At 35.9% G+C, this 17832-nt stretch overlaps 1 protein-coding gene and 1 long non-coding RNA gene across 9 annotated transcripts in view; one reads left to right on the forward strand and one right to left on the reverse strand.

Moving 5' to 3' along the window:
* Positions 1 to 4250, forward strand: part of RALYL (RALY RNA binding protein like) — a 714980-nt gene extending 710730 nt beyond the window's left edge. For all 8 annotated transcript variants that reach the window (XM_029923807.1, XM_029923812.1, XM_029923804.1 and 5 more), the window contains one exon: positions 3265 to 4250. In XM_029923807.1, the coding sequence (XP_029779667.1) occupies positions 3265 to 3282 (18 nt within the window). In that variant the 3' untranslated portion in view covers positions 3283 to 4250. The remainder of the gene's footprint in view (positions 1 to 3264) is intronic.
* LOC115279267 overlaps positions 1 to 17832 on the reverse strand; it is a 176951-nt gene that overhangs the window by 76189 nt on the left and 82930 nt on the right. The window lies entirely within an intron of this gene.

Genomic DNA, 17832 nt, shown 5'->3' on the forward strand with positions numbered 1-17832 from the left:
GGGGGAAGACAGGTGGTGGTGATGGTGGAGGGCACTTGAGGGGAAGAGCACTGGGTGTTGTATGGAAAACAATTTGACAATAAAATATTATGGAAAAAAAATTCTTTTTAAATAAAAGAGGAAAAAAAAAAAGAATATGCTAAATGAATGTCATCTGCCATGACCTAACCTGGAGAAACTCAGTAATTAGTAAACTTTACAAACACAGCTGCTGTGGCATTTTAAGCATCTTGCATGTGTATTAAGAGCAATATATGAAGGGCTCACAAGAAAGAGGGTAACTGAGATCATATAAATGAAAGAGCTTTAGTTCCTTCTTCCGCACAACTGTTAACAGTCAAAACCCAAAACCACTCTGCCTTACGTTCACACGTCAGCATCATTCTACAGCTTAAACTTAATTTTCGTTATTAGGATATTCATTTTCACATTGGGAATGGATTATTGTTGGTATGTGCATATAGAAAATATATAAAACTTCCTTTTCTTAAGTTTATTTTTTGAGACAGAGAGAGTGCGTGCACAAGAGGGATGATGGGACAGAGAGAGAATCTCCCTGTCAGCACAGAGCCCCCCATGCAGGGATCGAACTCACAGACCATGAGATGATGACTTGAGCTGAAGTCAGACATCTACCTGAATGAGCCACCCAGGTGCCCCAAACTTCCTTTATACCACACAACACATGGCATGCATGCTTTGTTCCAGAAGTTCACAACTTTGTGCTTTAAATGTATTGACTCTATGTACAAGGACACTGCTAGGAACTGCACAAAGAACACATTTGAATAATGTTTCATTTTTAAGAACACACATATGTGTGATCAGTAACCACATAGTATAGACTGGGTGAGGAAGAAGAGGAGGAGGAGGAGGAAAGGAAAGAGGAAGGGAGGCAGAAAAACAAGAGAGAAAAGAGAGCGAATCACACTATCAAAATGTACTTAGACCTTAAAGTTTCCTTCCTGAGGATATAAGTTTTAAGTGCTTTTGACTAGAGAATAGACTATTTAGGGTGTATATTTGCTTATTCTTAGATGATCAATTTATGAAATTTTAAAATCAAAATTATTAGGCATTTATTATTGTGATCAAGTACAGCAAGGTTTATAAAGTACTGAGTCCTCTGAAAAATGATTGTCCCAGATTTCTTCACTTGATCTTAGCCAAAAGGCCGAGAAGCGATATGTCCCAGATTTCTTAATTAAATAGCATTCAGGCATTGTAAATAAATAGCATTTGTACATTTAGTATATTTTATATCGTTTTTAAAATTCATTTGTCTAGTTTAACATATCTATCTGAGAATGAAAGAATTCCTAAAATATGGTGAATTCAATGTAGCAATATGGCCTAAGGTTTTCTTAGACTTTCCAATACCATGTACAAACATTAGATTTAGTCATAAGATTTCAAATCACAAAATTGAACTCCTATGTCTCAATCAATTTTTAATTGCATATTTTGAACTAAAACCACAGGACTGGCACGCTCATAGGCTAAATTCCTTACATAATACAAGTATTTGCAGTATCAAATGTTCAAACATTTTTTTCTCAACACAAAAATATTAGTACTACGATTTCTATTCTTTCAAACACTTTATATTTAATTCGGTGTCTAACAAGAATTAAGATATGTACTCACTAAGGAAGAAGACATCCCAGTAAACTGAAATTACTCAGATGTATATGCTTTTGAGGGTGACAAATGCATATTCATGAAGGAAGAGAAAGTCCCATCCTAGTTCACTGATACTTTAACTAGGAATCGTGGCCCGGAGAGATCTGGAGCTCCGGACATCCGTGCAATTCTCACCGCCCCAACTGCCATACTCAGTCTTTTTCATAATCTCCATATCATGTGGGCTTCAAACATTTAATGGAAGGGGAAGTTGCATAATCTCTGGCTATTCACAGGACTCAGCAACTGTTGGGAAAGGCAGCCTGTGCCTTTGGTCTTTTAATGCCCATTCGGCCACAGAAGAATAGGCCTTGGGCTTGGAAGGCTTCCTTATCAACAGAGAGCCCACAAAGCCTATCAGTTCTATCACCTTGTATGAAAATATCTTTCCTGGTTGAGATTCAAGGAGTGTTTCTGTATTGCTTAAGTGGGTATGTTAATGACTGTCAGACACAACTTGCAATATTTCAGCCTTCAAGGGGTGGAGTTCAGGGCCCTGTAATGCAGCAAGGAAGGGTTATGCATAGGCCAATGGCCTTGCATCAGATGCTTCGGGACTGGCTAGCCATGAGGGACCAAAGCACACCACTAGAGCTGGAAAGCGTTGTTCCACTCAATGCTGACTGTGTCTTGTTTTCCTCGCCAACTCTGATGCCAACATACAATTGACATAAATGCTTGGAGTCCCTCCCTGAGATTGATTACTGATGGGTGGTATTTGCTCCCCGAGGCCTGACAACTGACGCACAATGTCTTTCTCAACAGCAACTCCCAACTAAATTGATTACCTTGATTTGCCTGTCTTTGTCTTTTAAGACATATAACAGATTTTCCATCTAAAACTGCAAAAGCTTTGATGGGCTGATAGGTGTAATTATATTTTCTGTCTAAATATAAACCTTGAGCTCGATAGGATTCTAAGAGAAACGCATGCCTATTCCCACTACTGAAATTTTGCAATACTTTATCTTAATATTCATATACAATTTCTCAAATAAGTTCTATCAATGAAATTTTGGCTCTTATATGATGTTTCTGGCTCATGGTTGTATGAGGAGTCTTTCATTGCCCTTCTTACATCTAGCTTTCTTTTTTTATAACCAAGATTGTGTAACTCAGATCAGAAATCTGTATTGCTTTTTCTCCTATCCCAGGTGTATAAGGCTTGGGACTGCACTGTTCAAAGCCTGTTACAGGGGAAAGTGTCCTATGGTCACTCCTTACTCTTGTGAGGAGCCGCAAAATGCAAAAGCAACTCCAATCTCTTTCCGTAGCCTAGAATCTCAAGTGGCTCCCCTCTGACTTGGTCAAGGGCTTTGACTGAAAGATAATTGCTGATCTCAGACAATAATAAATGGACTGGATCTTTAAAAATCATAGCATACTGTAACTGTAAATAATTTTAGTATTGCCTACCATGAAGGATCCAAGAACCTAAAGTTCTCAAAAATGTTTTTCCTAATGATCTAGTTCTTCTTCTATCATCTCCTGATTTCCCTTGAGAACCTAACTTATATATACATGTGCCATCAACAGTGAAGCATAAATCTCAATATTCTAATACTTTTTTTCTTTTCTCAGTTTCTACAGATAAAGTGATCTGAAGTAATGAATGATGTCATGAGAACAGAAAAGAGAAACTGTGACAACCCCCCGAAATGTGAACGGAGGTTTCTTACTGGATTGCAACTTCTTTGATTCAATTTATTAAAAAAAAAAACCCAAATAAGTAAAATGGACAGTATTGTTCAATTTTAGAAATTCCACTTCTTCTATGTTCTAAGCTATATAATTGTCAGATTTTTATGGTTTAGATTGTAAATGTGTTTTCCCCTTTGCTAATTATGTTGTGGGTTTTTTTTAAGTCTTTAAAAGTCTTAAAATGTGAAGGACATTTATGAATGGTAAGGGAGACACTGTATACAAATGTATATTTGTAAAAGCTATTTTTATGATTAGCATGTTTTACTGTTGATCATATATAAAGTCAGGTGATACTGCAATTCTATGTTTAAAGCTTATTTCCAACACTGTCATGTAAGAAAAGATACATTGTAAGCTAGTTTTTATAATTTATTTTTAATTTATAGTTTAAAGTACTTTAGATCATAATGATAAAATACTTGAAAAGGTTATATTTCTGCCCTCCACAAGCACCACTTTTATGAATAAAGAATGCAAATATTTCAGTGATTCAATAGCGAAAGGACTGTTGCTTTGATGCGTGATTAAATTGAGCATTCTCTACTCAACTGAAATGATCCAACTGTTACCCAATACTTCAGTCTGAGTAGGAGATCCTATGGACAGATTAATGCCAATATAGGTAAAAACTATACTGGCAGGGAAAGATTGTCTTGTCTTTGGTTCCCAAAAGTTAAATAGTGTGTATATCACTTCACTGCATCTCCTATCACTAGGAACGCTCCATTCCCAAGCATTGCAAGTGTTTTCCAGATGCTCTTTGCTGTTGTCTTGTGCTGTGGAAATGGAAGAACCCATTTTCACAGACTGTAGGAAAATTCAGCATATAATTTCTTAATAAATACTGTTTCTTTTAAAACAAAGTTGGTGTGTATCTTTCCTTTGGGACTCAGTTTTAATACTCAGCTTGACTTTTTATGTCTCTGCAGTGCCAAAAGTTAGTACAATAATGAAAGTAACATATGTTACTAAAATGTGTGTTATATATTTTATTATACCCACACTTTTCATGGAGTGACCTGTATTCTAGAACACATTAATTTGCTATGTAATAGCCAGGTGGCCCTCAATTCTCGACAGAAATCACATTCTGGTTTACATTTCTAGAAGGCATATTTTTCTCATTCAAATGTAGAGTTTTAGGAAAATATTTCAGGATAGAAAGCAAAGCTACCCCAGAGGCATTTATGTGCTGTCAGACTAGTGTGCTGCTAATGACTCCTCATTAAAAGTAGAGAAACGTGTGTGTAATGTCACCAAGGATGCTTAGAGGAATTCAGGCCTCCTTTTTCCAAAGAAACTAAAGAGAATCTAAAATCACCTTGGTATATTTACTTGTATTTCTATTTTAATTTCTTTATGGTAATTTATCCACTTTCTTGATGCATTTCAAATAAAGTGAATCAAAAAGTATACAATCCTATCCTAAAAAAGGTGCCCCAAACTAAAATTGCAAAAGCAAAAATTAAAAATTTGCACACGAGAACCTAGGGTCGGGATCTGAAATGTACTTACCTTTCCTGGGACTGTGAAAAACACAATGTAGTGTGCTACTTTTTTTTTTTTTTTTTTTAGAGAAATCAAGCAGGAGAGGGGGGCAGAGGAAGAGAGAGAATCCCAAGCAGGCTCCGCACTCAGCACAGAGCCTCACGTGGGGTCAATCCCACAACCTGGGATCATGACCTGAGCAGAGACGAAGAGTGGGCCACTCAACCTAGGCACCTCTGTGGTACACTATATTTGATGACCATCAAAGTATTGGAGTATTGGAGAGTACTGGAGAACTTGCAACTGTTGCGATTGAACTATGACGCTGAAAAGAATCTGTATACAGTTCTACAAAGGAATAAAATCAGCAGAGTGATTTCTTGGTTTGCTGCCAACTAGATGCATTTTGTCTGGGATAGGCTGATGCTCCAGAAAGGAAATATGGCAGGCACTGTGTATTAAGAGAATCCACATGTGAATTTGAGAAACTTAACAGAAGACCATGGGGAAAGGGAAAGAAAAAAAAAGTAGTTACAAACAGAGAAGGAGGCAAACCGTAAGAGACTCGTTAAGAGTTACAGAGAACAAACTGCAGGTTGAGAGGGGCAGGGAAAATGGGTGATGGGCATTGAGGATGGCACTTGATGGGATGAGCACTGGGTATTGTATGTAAGTGATGAATCATGGGAATCTACTCCCAAAAGAGCACACTGTATACACTATATGTTAGCTAACTCGACAATAAGTTATATTAAAATAAATAAATAGATAATTGATAGATATATGATAGATAAAATCCATATGTGTATATTTTTTCAAGTTTCCATTTATCTATCCTGAATAGTCAATAAACAGTGTAGCATTTATAACCAGCATTATCATAAATTAAGAGTATCTACTTTCCCAGATGTTCATCAACTATTCTGAAAGTAAGATGAATAATTAAAATGTACAATTCTTTGTTATTGGACTTAATTTTCTCCACACAGGCCTTGAAGTATTAAATCATGGGTCTTTCCCTTTATACATTACCTATTCCTGACTTAAGAATTTCTTTTGATAACAAAGATGGATAAAATATATACCAGATCAACAAAGTATAGATTATATGGGATTATAATCCCTGAAAATTTAGTGTAATAATTTAAAAGGGAGCTTTTTTTTTAATGTTTTACTTTATTTTTGAGGGAGAGAGAGAGAGAGAGACAGCGTGAGCAGGGGAGGGTAACAGAGAGAGGCAGACACAGAATCTGAAGACAGGCTCCAGGCTCTGAACTAGCTGTCAGCACAGAGTCTGATTGGGGCTTGAACCCACAAACTGTGAGATCATGACCTGAGCTGAAGTCAGATGCTTAGCCAACTGAGCCACCCGGGCCCCTAAAAGGGAGCTTTTAAGAGATGATGAAGGCAGTGTGGATTTCTAGCTCCAAATAACATCAGTTCCATTATAGAAGTGCAAGGGGAAAGGAAGGAAGCATTACCCACTGCATTCAACTCAAGAAAAATGTGGAGAAATAGACCCACTGCTTATGAAGTTAGGTCAACGAGTCACTGGTGACAATGTGACAAATTTTGCTTCCATCTTTTAAACAAAGCTTGAAAGCAGAAATACACAACAAAATAAACTGAGATAGAAATGAAGCAGAAAATAAGAAGGAAACTATTTTAAATGGGTTTAAGTTCAGAAAACAAAAATCACAAATGCAAATACCTATCAAGGCCTGATAAGAAATATAAATGAAAGAATCAGGCAGGAAGCCTCTCAGGCTACAGTAAGTGCAACTGTGCTGATGAGGACAGATCCACCTCTTAGTTCCAGCTGGCTACCTGATCCAGAAACATGGCCCTGGATGGGCCAGGTGTCCTGAGTTTTCAAAAGGAGGTGGACATCCAGAGTTTTAAATAGCATAGGGGTCCCTGGGTGGCTCAGTCGGTTAGGCATCTGACCTCGGCTCAGGCCATGATCTCAAGGTTAGTAGGTTCAAGTCTCTCATTGGGCTCTGTGCTTACAGCTCAGAGCCTGGAGCCTGCTTCAGATTCTGTGTCTTCTTCTCTCTCTCTCTCTGACCCTCCCCTGCTCATGCTCCTTCTTGTTCTTGGAAATAAATAAACATTAAATGACATATCCTTCTTTTGCCTTGTTTTGTTTTAATATGAATCTGAAGGTGAATGAAACCATATCCGTGATTTATGTCCCCAATATAACAGTTGTAAAAGTTAAGAAAATAACCTCACAATAATGAATAACAACAAATTTAGGATTGTCTATAATGAGAAAAAGGAAATAGAATGGGGGTATTAAATAACATCTGTAACATTTAATTTATTAGGAAATATATTTGAATCAAATATTTTGAATCAAATAAATATCAAATGTTAAGGTTTGATAAAAGTCAATGGAAGTTACACTGATACTCTTTGTATTTTCTCTATTTTTTGTACAATTAATTGTACAAAATGTAATTTGTACATTGTAATCACCTACAATGGAAGTAGGTGATTTATATCTCAATGTTTAAATATAGGTAATATAAATGTACATATATATTGATGATACAGAGATGTGAATTCTATAAATAGCATATATAGAAGCAGAGATTTGGATCTTTAGATTCATCAGAAGTCTGAAAGTTTGTAATCTACCTTTCATAGAGATGTGCAGATTCCTAGAAAAGAGTATCACTTCAAGAAAGAAAGACTTGCTATTCCAACATTTCAAAGACATTTCTGGAGAGCAGGAATTTATAAGTGAATCTCCTATTTGTTGTTCAAAGGTCTTCCTATAAGCCCTTGGGATATTTAGAACCACTCTAGGGATCTACTTGTGATTCATGCAAGAATCAGGTGTACGTAAGCATGCCAAACAGTCCCCAGGTTTATTCTGTGTAGGAATAAGGACTGTACCTTCTCTGCCTTTATATCCTACACATATGGTACCTTGTACATAACAGGTTATTTCTACATAAATGTTTGGAGAATTGAAAGAAACTGTGTGTTCTGTGTTTTTACCTTATTATAAAAAGTTTTAAAAGCTGTGATTTGTTAAGCAACCACTATGTGCCAAGCTTTGTCTGCATTACCACCAATGCACACCGGAAAACTGAAGAATAGGAATTGTCAGCTCCAGTTTCCAAATAAAGAGAGAAGGTCATTTATTCATTCATCAATTCTTTATTTAGTACCAACCCCATGCTAAGTGTTACAACTGGCAATATGGGTCCAGCTGTAAATAAAAAGACTGAAATTCTTACTCTTCTGGGGGGTAATGCATAATAAGCCATTGACAGAAAGATGTAAAGTATTCCGGATGATGATGACGATGATCAAAGAGGAAAAGGCAAAGCAGGGAGGGAAAGAGGGTCCTGAGATCTTAAACAGGCTGATCAGGGAAGACTCTGGGTAAGATGGCATTCAGGCAGAAGTGTGGAGTAGGTGAGGGTGTGAGCCTAGTCACGCTTTATGGGAAAAGTGTCCTGAGCATGGGGGACAGCAAGTAAATCCCCTGAGGGGAAATGTACTTGGTGTGTTCACAAACAACAAGGAGGGCAGTATAGCCAGATTGGAATAAATGAGGAAAAGAAAAATAGGTGATGCCACAGAATGGCCCAGATTTCAGATCATAGAGCCTTACAAGTGATTCCGAGTTCACTGGTTTCTTTAGACGGGAAAACAACAGGAGACTGCGTGTGTAGGGATGATAGGGCAGACTCAAAAATTAGAAGAATCATTTAGGCTATTATGTCCTGAATAGACTATAAAGAAGAGAACCCAAAAATCCCTGCATTCTAGGTTGAGAAACAACTATATGAGTTTGGTTTGAGAATAGACTGATATGATCAGGGCAGAGAAAACTGCTCATTCACTCATCAAATATTTGTTGAGCCCTTACTGTATTCTACATGTGTACTTGACAATGGGCATGCAGTGGTGGACAGAGACACATTTTTTTTCTCATGGCACTTAATCTAGCGAACAGTGTTAGGAAATAGCTGAATAAAGATAGCAAGAATAAAAAAGTTTAAAAAGACATTGCAAAATAAAAAGAATGGTTTATGCCAAAGTCCTTTTCCTTACAGCTCTGATGGAAATGGTTCAAGAAGCACTTTTTAAATTACCCTTGCGACCAGCAGATATAAACAGCATAAGTGCCTCAAAGGATAAAGGGACTCTTCTAGATCCATAGGATACATCAGTCGACAAAAGAGGTGAAACCCTCAACCTTGGTAAAATTTACAAGTGTCGAGTCTATATTTTACATAAAGATAATCACTAATAGAATTAGGAACAAGTATGTACCCCACAAATCCTCAAAGATGACAGAATTAAGCCCTGTCTGCACCCCGAGAAAGAAAGAAGAACGACATAAAGAAAGAATAGAACAAACAAAGGAAGAGCGAAGGAGGGAGGCAACCAGGTAGGCCAGCAGCAACTGAACGGAATGTGAGGCAAAGTATTTTTTTTTTAATGCCTAAACACAGAATGATAAAATACTATTAAAGACAATAAATGAAGATAGGTTAAACCACCATATTGAGTAGCAAAACAACCAAAATCTGTGATGTGGTCCTTAAGTCAGTCACAAGAAAAATAATATTAAAAGTTAAAAATGAAGGGATAAACACCCCAGAAAACTTCAAGCTCAGAGGTTTTATTCGTGTTACCTATTAAGTAAAAGAATAGTTTATTTCCTTGCCATGTAATCCACCTCAGAGCCCATAAAGAGACGTGAATCTATCCAATGCGTTTTATGAAACTATCATGACTCTCATACAAAAACTTGGCAAAATAAATAACACCCAAAAGTTAATATAGATGACTCCTTAATATAGATGTAAAAATCTGAAATAAATCAAAATACTAGCAAAAAATTTCAACAAAATATAAAATATGCCCCATGACCAAGTAGGGCTTTATGACAAAAATTTACACATAACTCTCAAACACACACGTACATGTATGCACATGCACACATACAAACACACCTACAAATATGCATCTTAAAACAAATACTGAAATTGAACTTGCATTTAAAATGAAATTCTATTTAATTTTCTAATTCATTCTACAAGACAGAGCTAGTGAAATAAAGAAGGAACATAAATGAATAGTGTGACCATTAGAAACGATGAGAACATATTTTTGTTTGGATAGGACATGGCCCAAGAAAGTAGGAAGAAACTGTATCTGGCTTAATTATGAATTTTACAATGTTTTAAATATTCAGTAAAAGTAAAAACATATATCTTTGTAACATACAAATAATAACTGTAGAAATAGAATGAAAATGTTGCATTTTACAATGTTAAAATACTTGGGAATAAAATCGATAAGAAATGTACAAAGCTACATAGTACATGCAACAAAATTTTATTCATAGAAAAAAGGTATGAATATATGAATAGATATAAGATATTCCTAGTCTGAAGTTATAAATAAACCAATTCATTGTATATTAATTCAATATACATTATCCCCTAAGCTTCAATGTTCTCATCTACTCCTTTAGCTTTTAATGCCACTCTATATGCCAATGGGTCCCAAGAGCATATTATATAGTCCTGACCTCTCTTTTTGTACAGCCAACTCCTCATTGGACATTTTCACTTGGACTTCTTATAAGCCAAAACATAACTCTTGTTTCTCCACCTACAGTGGATCTTATTTCTAGAGTACCATCCCTTAAGTGGCACATCTATCTACTCATTCACTTGACCCAGAAATCTAGGAATCATCTTAGATTTCTTCTCTCTCACTTTGCCTCTACAGTCTACCACATTTTGTTGTTTCTACCTCCAAATATACTCTGTATTGCTCTACTTTTCTCAAGTCCATCTCCAATATTCTAGAAACCACTTCCTAATTTTTGCCCTTGATTCTATTCTACCTGGAGCTGCAATCTAAATGTCATCTTTTAAAAATGTCAATATAAATTGCTACACCTTTATTTAAAAACTCAATACCATCTCAATGCTTAGAATAAATCCAAAGCCCTTGTCATTGCTCATGAGGCTCTAATGTCTGAGGCTATATTCTCCTACCGCTTCTATCTGTTTCTTTAATGCACTAGCTCTTTTGTATTTAAAGGCTTTGCCTTTGCTAGTCCCTTGTTTAGAATGTTCTCTCTCCATCTCTTTGTAAAGCCAACTTACACTTGCTCACCAGTTCCCAGGCACAAGGGTAAATGCCATTCTGATGCAGATCTCCCCTTCCTTTGCCCTGACTCCATTATTCTTTATCAAAACATCTTGGTTATATGTTTCATCATACTTCCTGCTTTGTAATTTGTGTACCTGTTTATTGTTTTACGGCCTGTCTTCTAGACTAAATTACAGGTCTTAAGAAGACCAGCGTTTAGTCTAGTGTTTCATCATCCAGCAACCAGCTTATGCTTTGCACATACTAGGAAAGCAATAATAATATCAGTGAAACTTATATTCTAATGGAACTCTTATTTGTTCTAAATTCCACCTGGACCAATAACAAATAAAATTTAAAACATACAATTAATAATGAATACAGGAATTTTGAAGGAAAGCAATGAAGAAAGGAAAACTTGCCATTGCATTACAATAATAATTAAATCAGAGTGTTAAGAAATCAAAGAGAAAGGGGTGACTGGATGGCTCAGCTGGTTAAGCATCCAACTCTGGATTTCAGCTCAGGTCATGCTCTCACTGTTGGCGAGTCTGAGTCCCACATCGGGTTCTGCGCTGACAGCGTGGAGCCTGCATAAGATTCTCTCTCTTCCTCTCTCTCTGCTCCTCTTCTGCTCACTTGCTCTCTCTCTCAAAATAAGTAAATAAACTTTAAAAAATGTTTTTAAAGAAATCAAAGAAAAAGAGAAGAAAGAAAAAATGACTGATAAATTTTTTTAATGGATCACCCTGCTTATATATAAGAACTTAATATTTAAGAACACCTGGGTGGCTTAGTAGGTTAAGCCTCCAACTCCTGATTTTGGGTCAGGTCATAATCTCATGGTTCACAGGTTTGAGCCCTGTGTCAGGCTCCATGCTAACAGTACTGCTTGAAATTCTCTCTCTCACTCACTCTCACTCTCACTTTCATTCTCTCGCTCTCTCTACCCTTCCCTAATCCTGCTGTCTCTCTCAAAATAAATAAATAAACATTTTTTAAAAGAACTTAAAATTTGGGTGCCTGGATGGCTCAGTCGGTCGAGCATGGGATTTTGGCTGTAGTCATAATCTCGCAGTCATGAGTTCAGCCCCACACTGGGCTTGCTGGTCTCAGTGCAGAGCCCAAATCCTCTGTCCCCCTTTCTCTCCATCCTTCCCCTGCTTGCACTCTCTTTCTCAAAAATAAGTAAACATTTAAAAAAATAAAGAAGTAATGGAGGAAAGAACTTAATACTTAATACTTTTAATAAAAGTATTATATAAATAAAAATGATACAATATTTAATACATATATCTGGAGCAATTATTAGACACTTTTAAAAACATATAAAATTTAATACCATCCCTTACGTTACTCATCACACTAAATTAAAGAGTTACTTTTGGGGAACCTGGGTGGTTCAGTTGGTTAACTATCCAGCTTGGGCTCAGGTCATGATCTCACAGTTTGTAAGTTTAAGCCCCGTGCCAGGCTCTGTGCTGACAGCTCAGAGCCTGGAGCCTGCTTCAGATTCTGTGTCTCCTTCTCTCTCTGTCCCTCCCCCACTTGTGCTCTCTCTCTCTCTGTCTCTCTCTGTCTCTCAAAAATAAATAAATGTAAAAAAATTTAATAAAGAGTTACTTTTAGAGTCAATATTTTAATCAATATTTTAGAGTCAATCTTTCTAACATCTTCACTAATACTATCCGTTCTCTGGATGGAGAAGAAACAGTTTATGCATATAAGCAATAAGAACTCACAAGAGAAAAGATTTTATTATAAAAAAAATTAATGTCTATAAGCTAAAAATATCAAACTATAAGAAGTTTTGAACATTAAAATAGATATCTTTAATTTAGAAAAAGATCAAAATTCTAAGACTTTTGCACATCCAGTAGATATTTGGGCAAATGGCATCACCAGACAACTCACAAAACCTGACAATCTTTTCTTGAACATTGGCTAGCTGGAGGCAGAGCCTTGTTTCCGTTCACCCAAGCACTGACTGCTGGAAGAGGCCTTGCTAATGATGTGCCTCCAGGAAACTAGGAGAGCTTGGTATTTGTCAAGATAACCTTACAGGAACATTGTTAGTATAATTCCTTAGCAGTGATGAAATAATCCTGAGTATAATAGAAACTGGTGAAATGATAATTCTGATTCTTTCATGCCTTTGGAAAAACCCTACAATCATCAGCCTCACAGGAGATGAGGATTAATGAGAAAGCTGCATGGAGAGACATCACATCTGCTTCTGCTTTGTGTAACCATCTCTTTTCTGATAAATTCTGCATCCTCGGCCAGACTGAGACTTTATAACAATGTGTTTGTATCATGTCTTCTAACTAATACATAACAACCACAATACTGCAATGACTAGCTAATAAACACAAGATTGCAAGTAACATTGAGATTCTGTTTAACCACTATAAAAATAGCAAATATTAAGACATAATAGTATTAACTTGTGGTTAGCAGGCAGTGGGGGTTATACTCTTAAATTCTTATATTTAAGCATTTCTGTAGAATTCTAGTGGGAGTATTAATAGGCAAGTGTTTGGGGAATTAATTTGACAACATATTTAAGTATGTTTCAAGAGCATTCTTAAATACATTACATTTAATGTAACCATGAAAATTATGATTATATAGAATTTCTAATGACATTGTAGAAAATTTAGAATTAAAGAAGTATAACAATTATATACACAGCATTACCTCACCTTAATAAAAAATGAACGAAGAAAAAAGTGTGAGATTACATATAATTTTTCTTCCATCTTTATACTTTTCTGCACTTTGAATATATCATTCAAGTCTTGTTAATGGTATTGTTGGAAGATGGTATTATTGTTTACAGAAATTAATGAATCAAGAAGAGATTAATAGGGGCTCCTGGGTGGCTCAGTCAGATAAACATATGACTTCAGCTCAGGTCACGATCTCATGGTTTGTGAGTTTGAGCCCATGTCAGACTCTGTGCTGACAACTCAGAGCCTGGAGACTGCTTCAAATTCTGTGTGTGTGTCTCTCTCTCACTTCTCTCCCCCACTTGTGCTCTCTCTCTCTTTTAAAAATAGATAAACATTTAAAAATTAAAAAAAAGAAGAGATTAATAGATTTTTTTTAAATTTTAGACATGTTGGGTTTTAGAGAACATCAATACATCCAGTATGAAATTACTAGCATGTGGATTAAATATCATGAAAATGACCAGGACTGTTTTGGAAGTCATCTACAGAGACATCATGGAAAACTGAAGGAATAAACAAAACCTTTAATAATTAGGGAACAAAGAGGGTGAAGGGGCTAACCTCTTGCAATTTTACTGGCAAGAATGGAGAAGACAGAGTAATTGGGTGATTGAAATGAAATATGTGCCTGTGGTGCCCCTGCTGCATGTATTAGAATTAGATGCTGGTTTCACTGGAACCAAAGCCTTTACGCTGAGCCCGTAGGTGGTCATTTCATGACACCAGTGCAACTGGAGTAAGGGATCTACCAGAAAGAATACTCAGCAGACTTTAACACCTTGTTGTAAATTGTTTATAAGTATCCTAAACTTTTGAAATAAAGCCCTCCCAGGAATTAGGGACATAGAAATTAATGTTGCCCAACTAATATAGATAGTGAAGTACCACTTACCCAAAAGCTCATACTCTTTCTTGGATGATGCATTTTTCATTCAAATCTCAGTCTTCAATTCCTGCTTCCTAATTTCCCCTTGGAAACCATCCAACACTCAGGGTAAGTCTTGGATAGAAAAAAAGATCTTATACATTGATACTCAGGGCTGAATTAAGAGATCAAGACAATAAGGTGAAAATCAATAAAATGTGCTAGACTGATTTTTTGAAAATGGAAGGAGAACAACATTTTATTTACCATGACTTGTCTTAGAAAGAGAACTATAGGCAGTTAGAAGAATTACTACAATCTACCTCTTGACTCATGTAATACCAGTAACAAAGGAGAGGGAGAATTCTACAAATTCAGATCTTTTGTTTTTTGCAAACAACATTTTGATGAGCATTCAACCTCCAGATATCCTTATCTATACTTCTTTCATTCACCTTTACATCAAGACACACACACATACCCACAAACACACCTACACACACACACACACACACACACACACACACACACACACAAACATAATTATGTCAAAAAAATCTTTAATGGTAGCCTATTAGAAAATGTCCAAATGTCCTGGTACAGAACCAAGTTATATACCTCCAAGAGGGTCTATGGGTAAGATGAGTCTATGAAAGATATATTTGCCCTGACTATTTTGCTCACAAATAAAACACCAGAAAACCTGAAATCTGCCCAAGACATGTCTTCTCAATATGATCCTGCCCACAAATCTTTCCCATGCCCCAGTAATCCAATGTATACCTCCTTTTCAAGTTGAGGCTGAAAGCCTTTGGAAGAAAGCCATCCATGGATTTCAGCATTTTCGGATCCCTTGTTGCATGGCATTACTATTTGAGCCAGACTACTTTTAAAAGTTTAGAATGAAGTCCCATTTAGAGTCACTCATCCTTCTCGACTTCAATTCTCTCTGATCACCTCCAAACAAACAAACAAAAAGAGCAGCTCTCTAAGATTAGCTTTGCTGTCAATTTTCTGTTCTAGCAAAAGAATCTTTGAAGTACAAATTCTCTCTGGAGTCATAATTTCTCTTTATGCATTGTGTTCTGTTTATGTTATTTTTGGATATCCTAAAAATTCTAGTTTTAGTCTTATACTTGGAAGAAAATATTATTAACTTTTTAATGATTTTTGTTTGTTAAGATCTAAGGCTGAAAGCATCTATTCTTTATAGACGAACAGTTAAAAAAAATGTAGCCATTGTCATTGTCTTTTACAATTTATCCCAAATCTATGTAGAAGATTGGCTTTCTTTTTAGCTTTCCTGAATTATTTTTACTGATGCATTAAATTCCTTCTTGACAACTGTAGGATTCAAAGCAATTCAAATGAGATTAGTTCATTGTGGTTAATACAAAAAGCTTTATCTTTTAAAAAGTGTCAAAATTATTATCAAAACCTCTCAGAAACCAAATGCATTTTACTGGCCTTTATTACTTTCTCTCTTACCTTGCTCTACTAACTGGCAATGCAATGCAAGTTATTCAGTCTGGCATTAAAAAAAAGGCCTTTTATCATTTCAGTACATTTTCAATTTATTAATCTGCAATCTTCTCCATTAAATAGGATACAGATTCTTGCCATCTAAAACTCTCTGATGCACAGAAATGATTGCATCACTTTCCTTGCCTTAAAAATAACTACATCACACTTTAAAACCTGAGTGACTTGTCATTACCTAAACATTCAGTCCAGCATTTAAGGTCCAAAATAATCTGAAATCAACATAGATATCCAGTTTCTCTTTACCTATTTACCTCCATGTAGACAAAATGCTGATAGCAAAAACAAACACACTTTAGTCTCTTTTTCTCTCAGTAGCATTAATCAAATATTTAAAATTATTTATATAATATCCATTATGATTTATACACTATTCTGGTTAGAAAGCCTCTCTCTGATCTGAGAGCTGCCAATGATCAGATTCCCCCCTTTCTCTAAGTTACATTTAATAAAACTATGTCTGCACATATGCATTTATATGCACCTTATTTCATTAGGATTTAAGATGAGCACTTTATAATTGTTCATTCATTCATTCATTCAGTACACATTTTCTGAGTGTGTTCTTCAGACATAAAAGCTAGTAAAAATGAAAAGCTCTGTTTTTAAGAATTTATCATCTAAAGAGGTTGACAGAAACATAAACTAATGAGTAAATTCCTGATGATACTTTTGTGCTCTCACAGCACTCCCTTGCCAGGCATGAGTCACCAAGAGAGAAAGGGAACACAGCCTGGCTCCTAGGGCACAGTCATATCCTGTTTGGGCTTGTGCGTGTGCATATTGATATGTAACAGGTCCAGGGATGCTGTTTCAACGCTCTTATTAGGACCTCATCCTCATCCTCTTCCTTTCACATCTAAACACAAAATATACATGTGACTTTGCTTGAGATGCTGATGAAGGTCTCCTTTCACGCTTGATTCTAACCACTCATAGAGACACAGACCCAATGAATAAAATATGACATCAAAAATCTATCAATAATATCAATGCTATAGTTGTGAAAAATGTTTCTGAGACTAAATTGTGTCAAATTCTACATTTATTATCTTATCAATATCATTAGTAAAGCTCATTCATCACATACAATGAACTACATTAGACACTCATGTCACTGCATAATCAAGAGTTGACTCCCTACAAAAGTTTGGATAGCTATGAAATATTAAAGTTCCTCTTTCTCATATGTCAATAGAACTGTCATTTTTATGTTTTATATGTAATTTAAATTGAGCAACTAGCCTTTCTTTTTTTAATGAGCATTTTTTGAACAATTGTTTGAGGTATATCCCTACCTAATGAAAGAATACTGAAAAGCAATTCAAAGCAGGATTCAAGCTATGGCCTCAAGCAAAAATAAAATAAGGACTTTTTCCAATTTTTTTTTCTATAAAAAGGGCTTCCCTTTCTATAGCTAAGAAGTAAAAGAGCTAAGGATATAAATGTTTAATAACCTGAAATAAATCTGTCAGGAAATCATTTCAGTAGTTACCTTAAAGCAAAACAGTAGCCAAAAGGGAGATGAACCAGTATGAATTCTCACTCCTGCAAAACCCAAATTTATTACAGAAGACTGCACAAGTGGGAAGGCCTCAAGACAACGCAGTTAAATAATGTTCACCTCATTTCAATGCTCTCCCAGGATTCCTGAATGACAGTTTTAGCCACTGTTAGGGA

This window comes from Suricata suricatta, chromosome 15, assembly GCF_006229205.1.
Source record: "Suricata suricatta isolate VVHF042 chromosome 15, meerkat_22Aug2017_6uvM2_HiC, whole genome shotgun sequence".
Classification (NCBI taxonomy): domain Eukaryota; kingdom Metazoa; phylum Chordata; class Mammalia; order Carnivora; family Herpestidae; genus Suricata; species Suricata suricatta.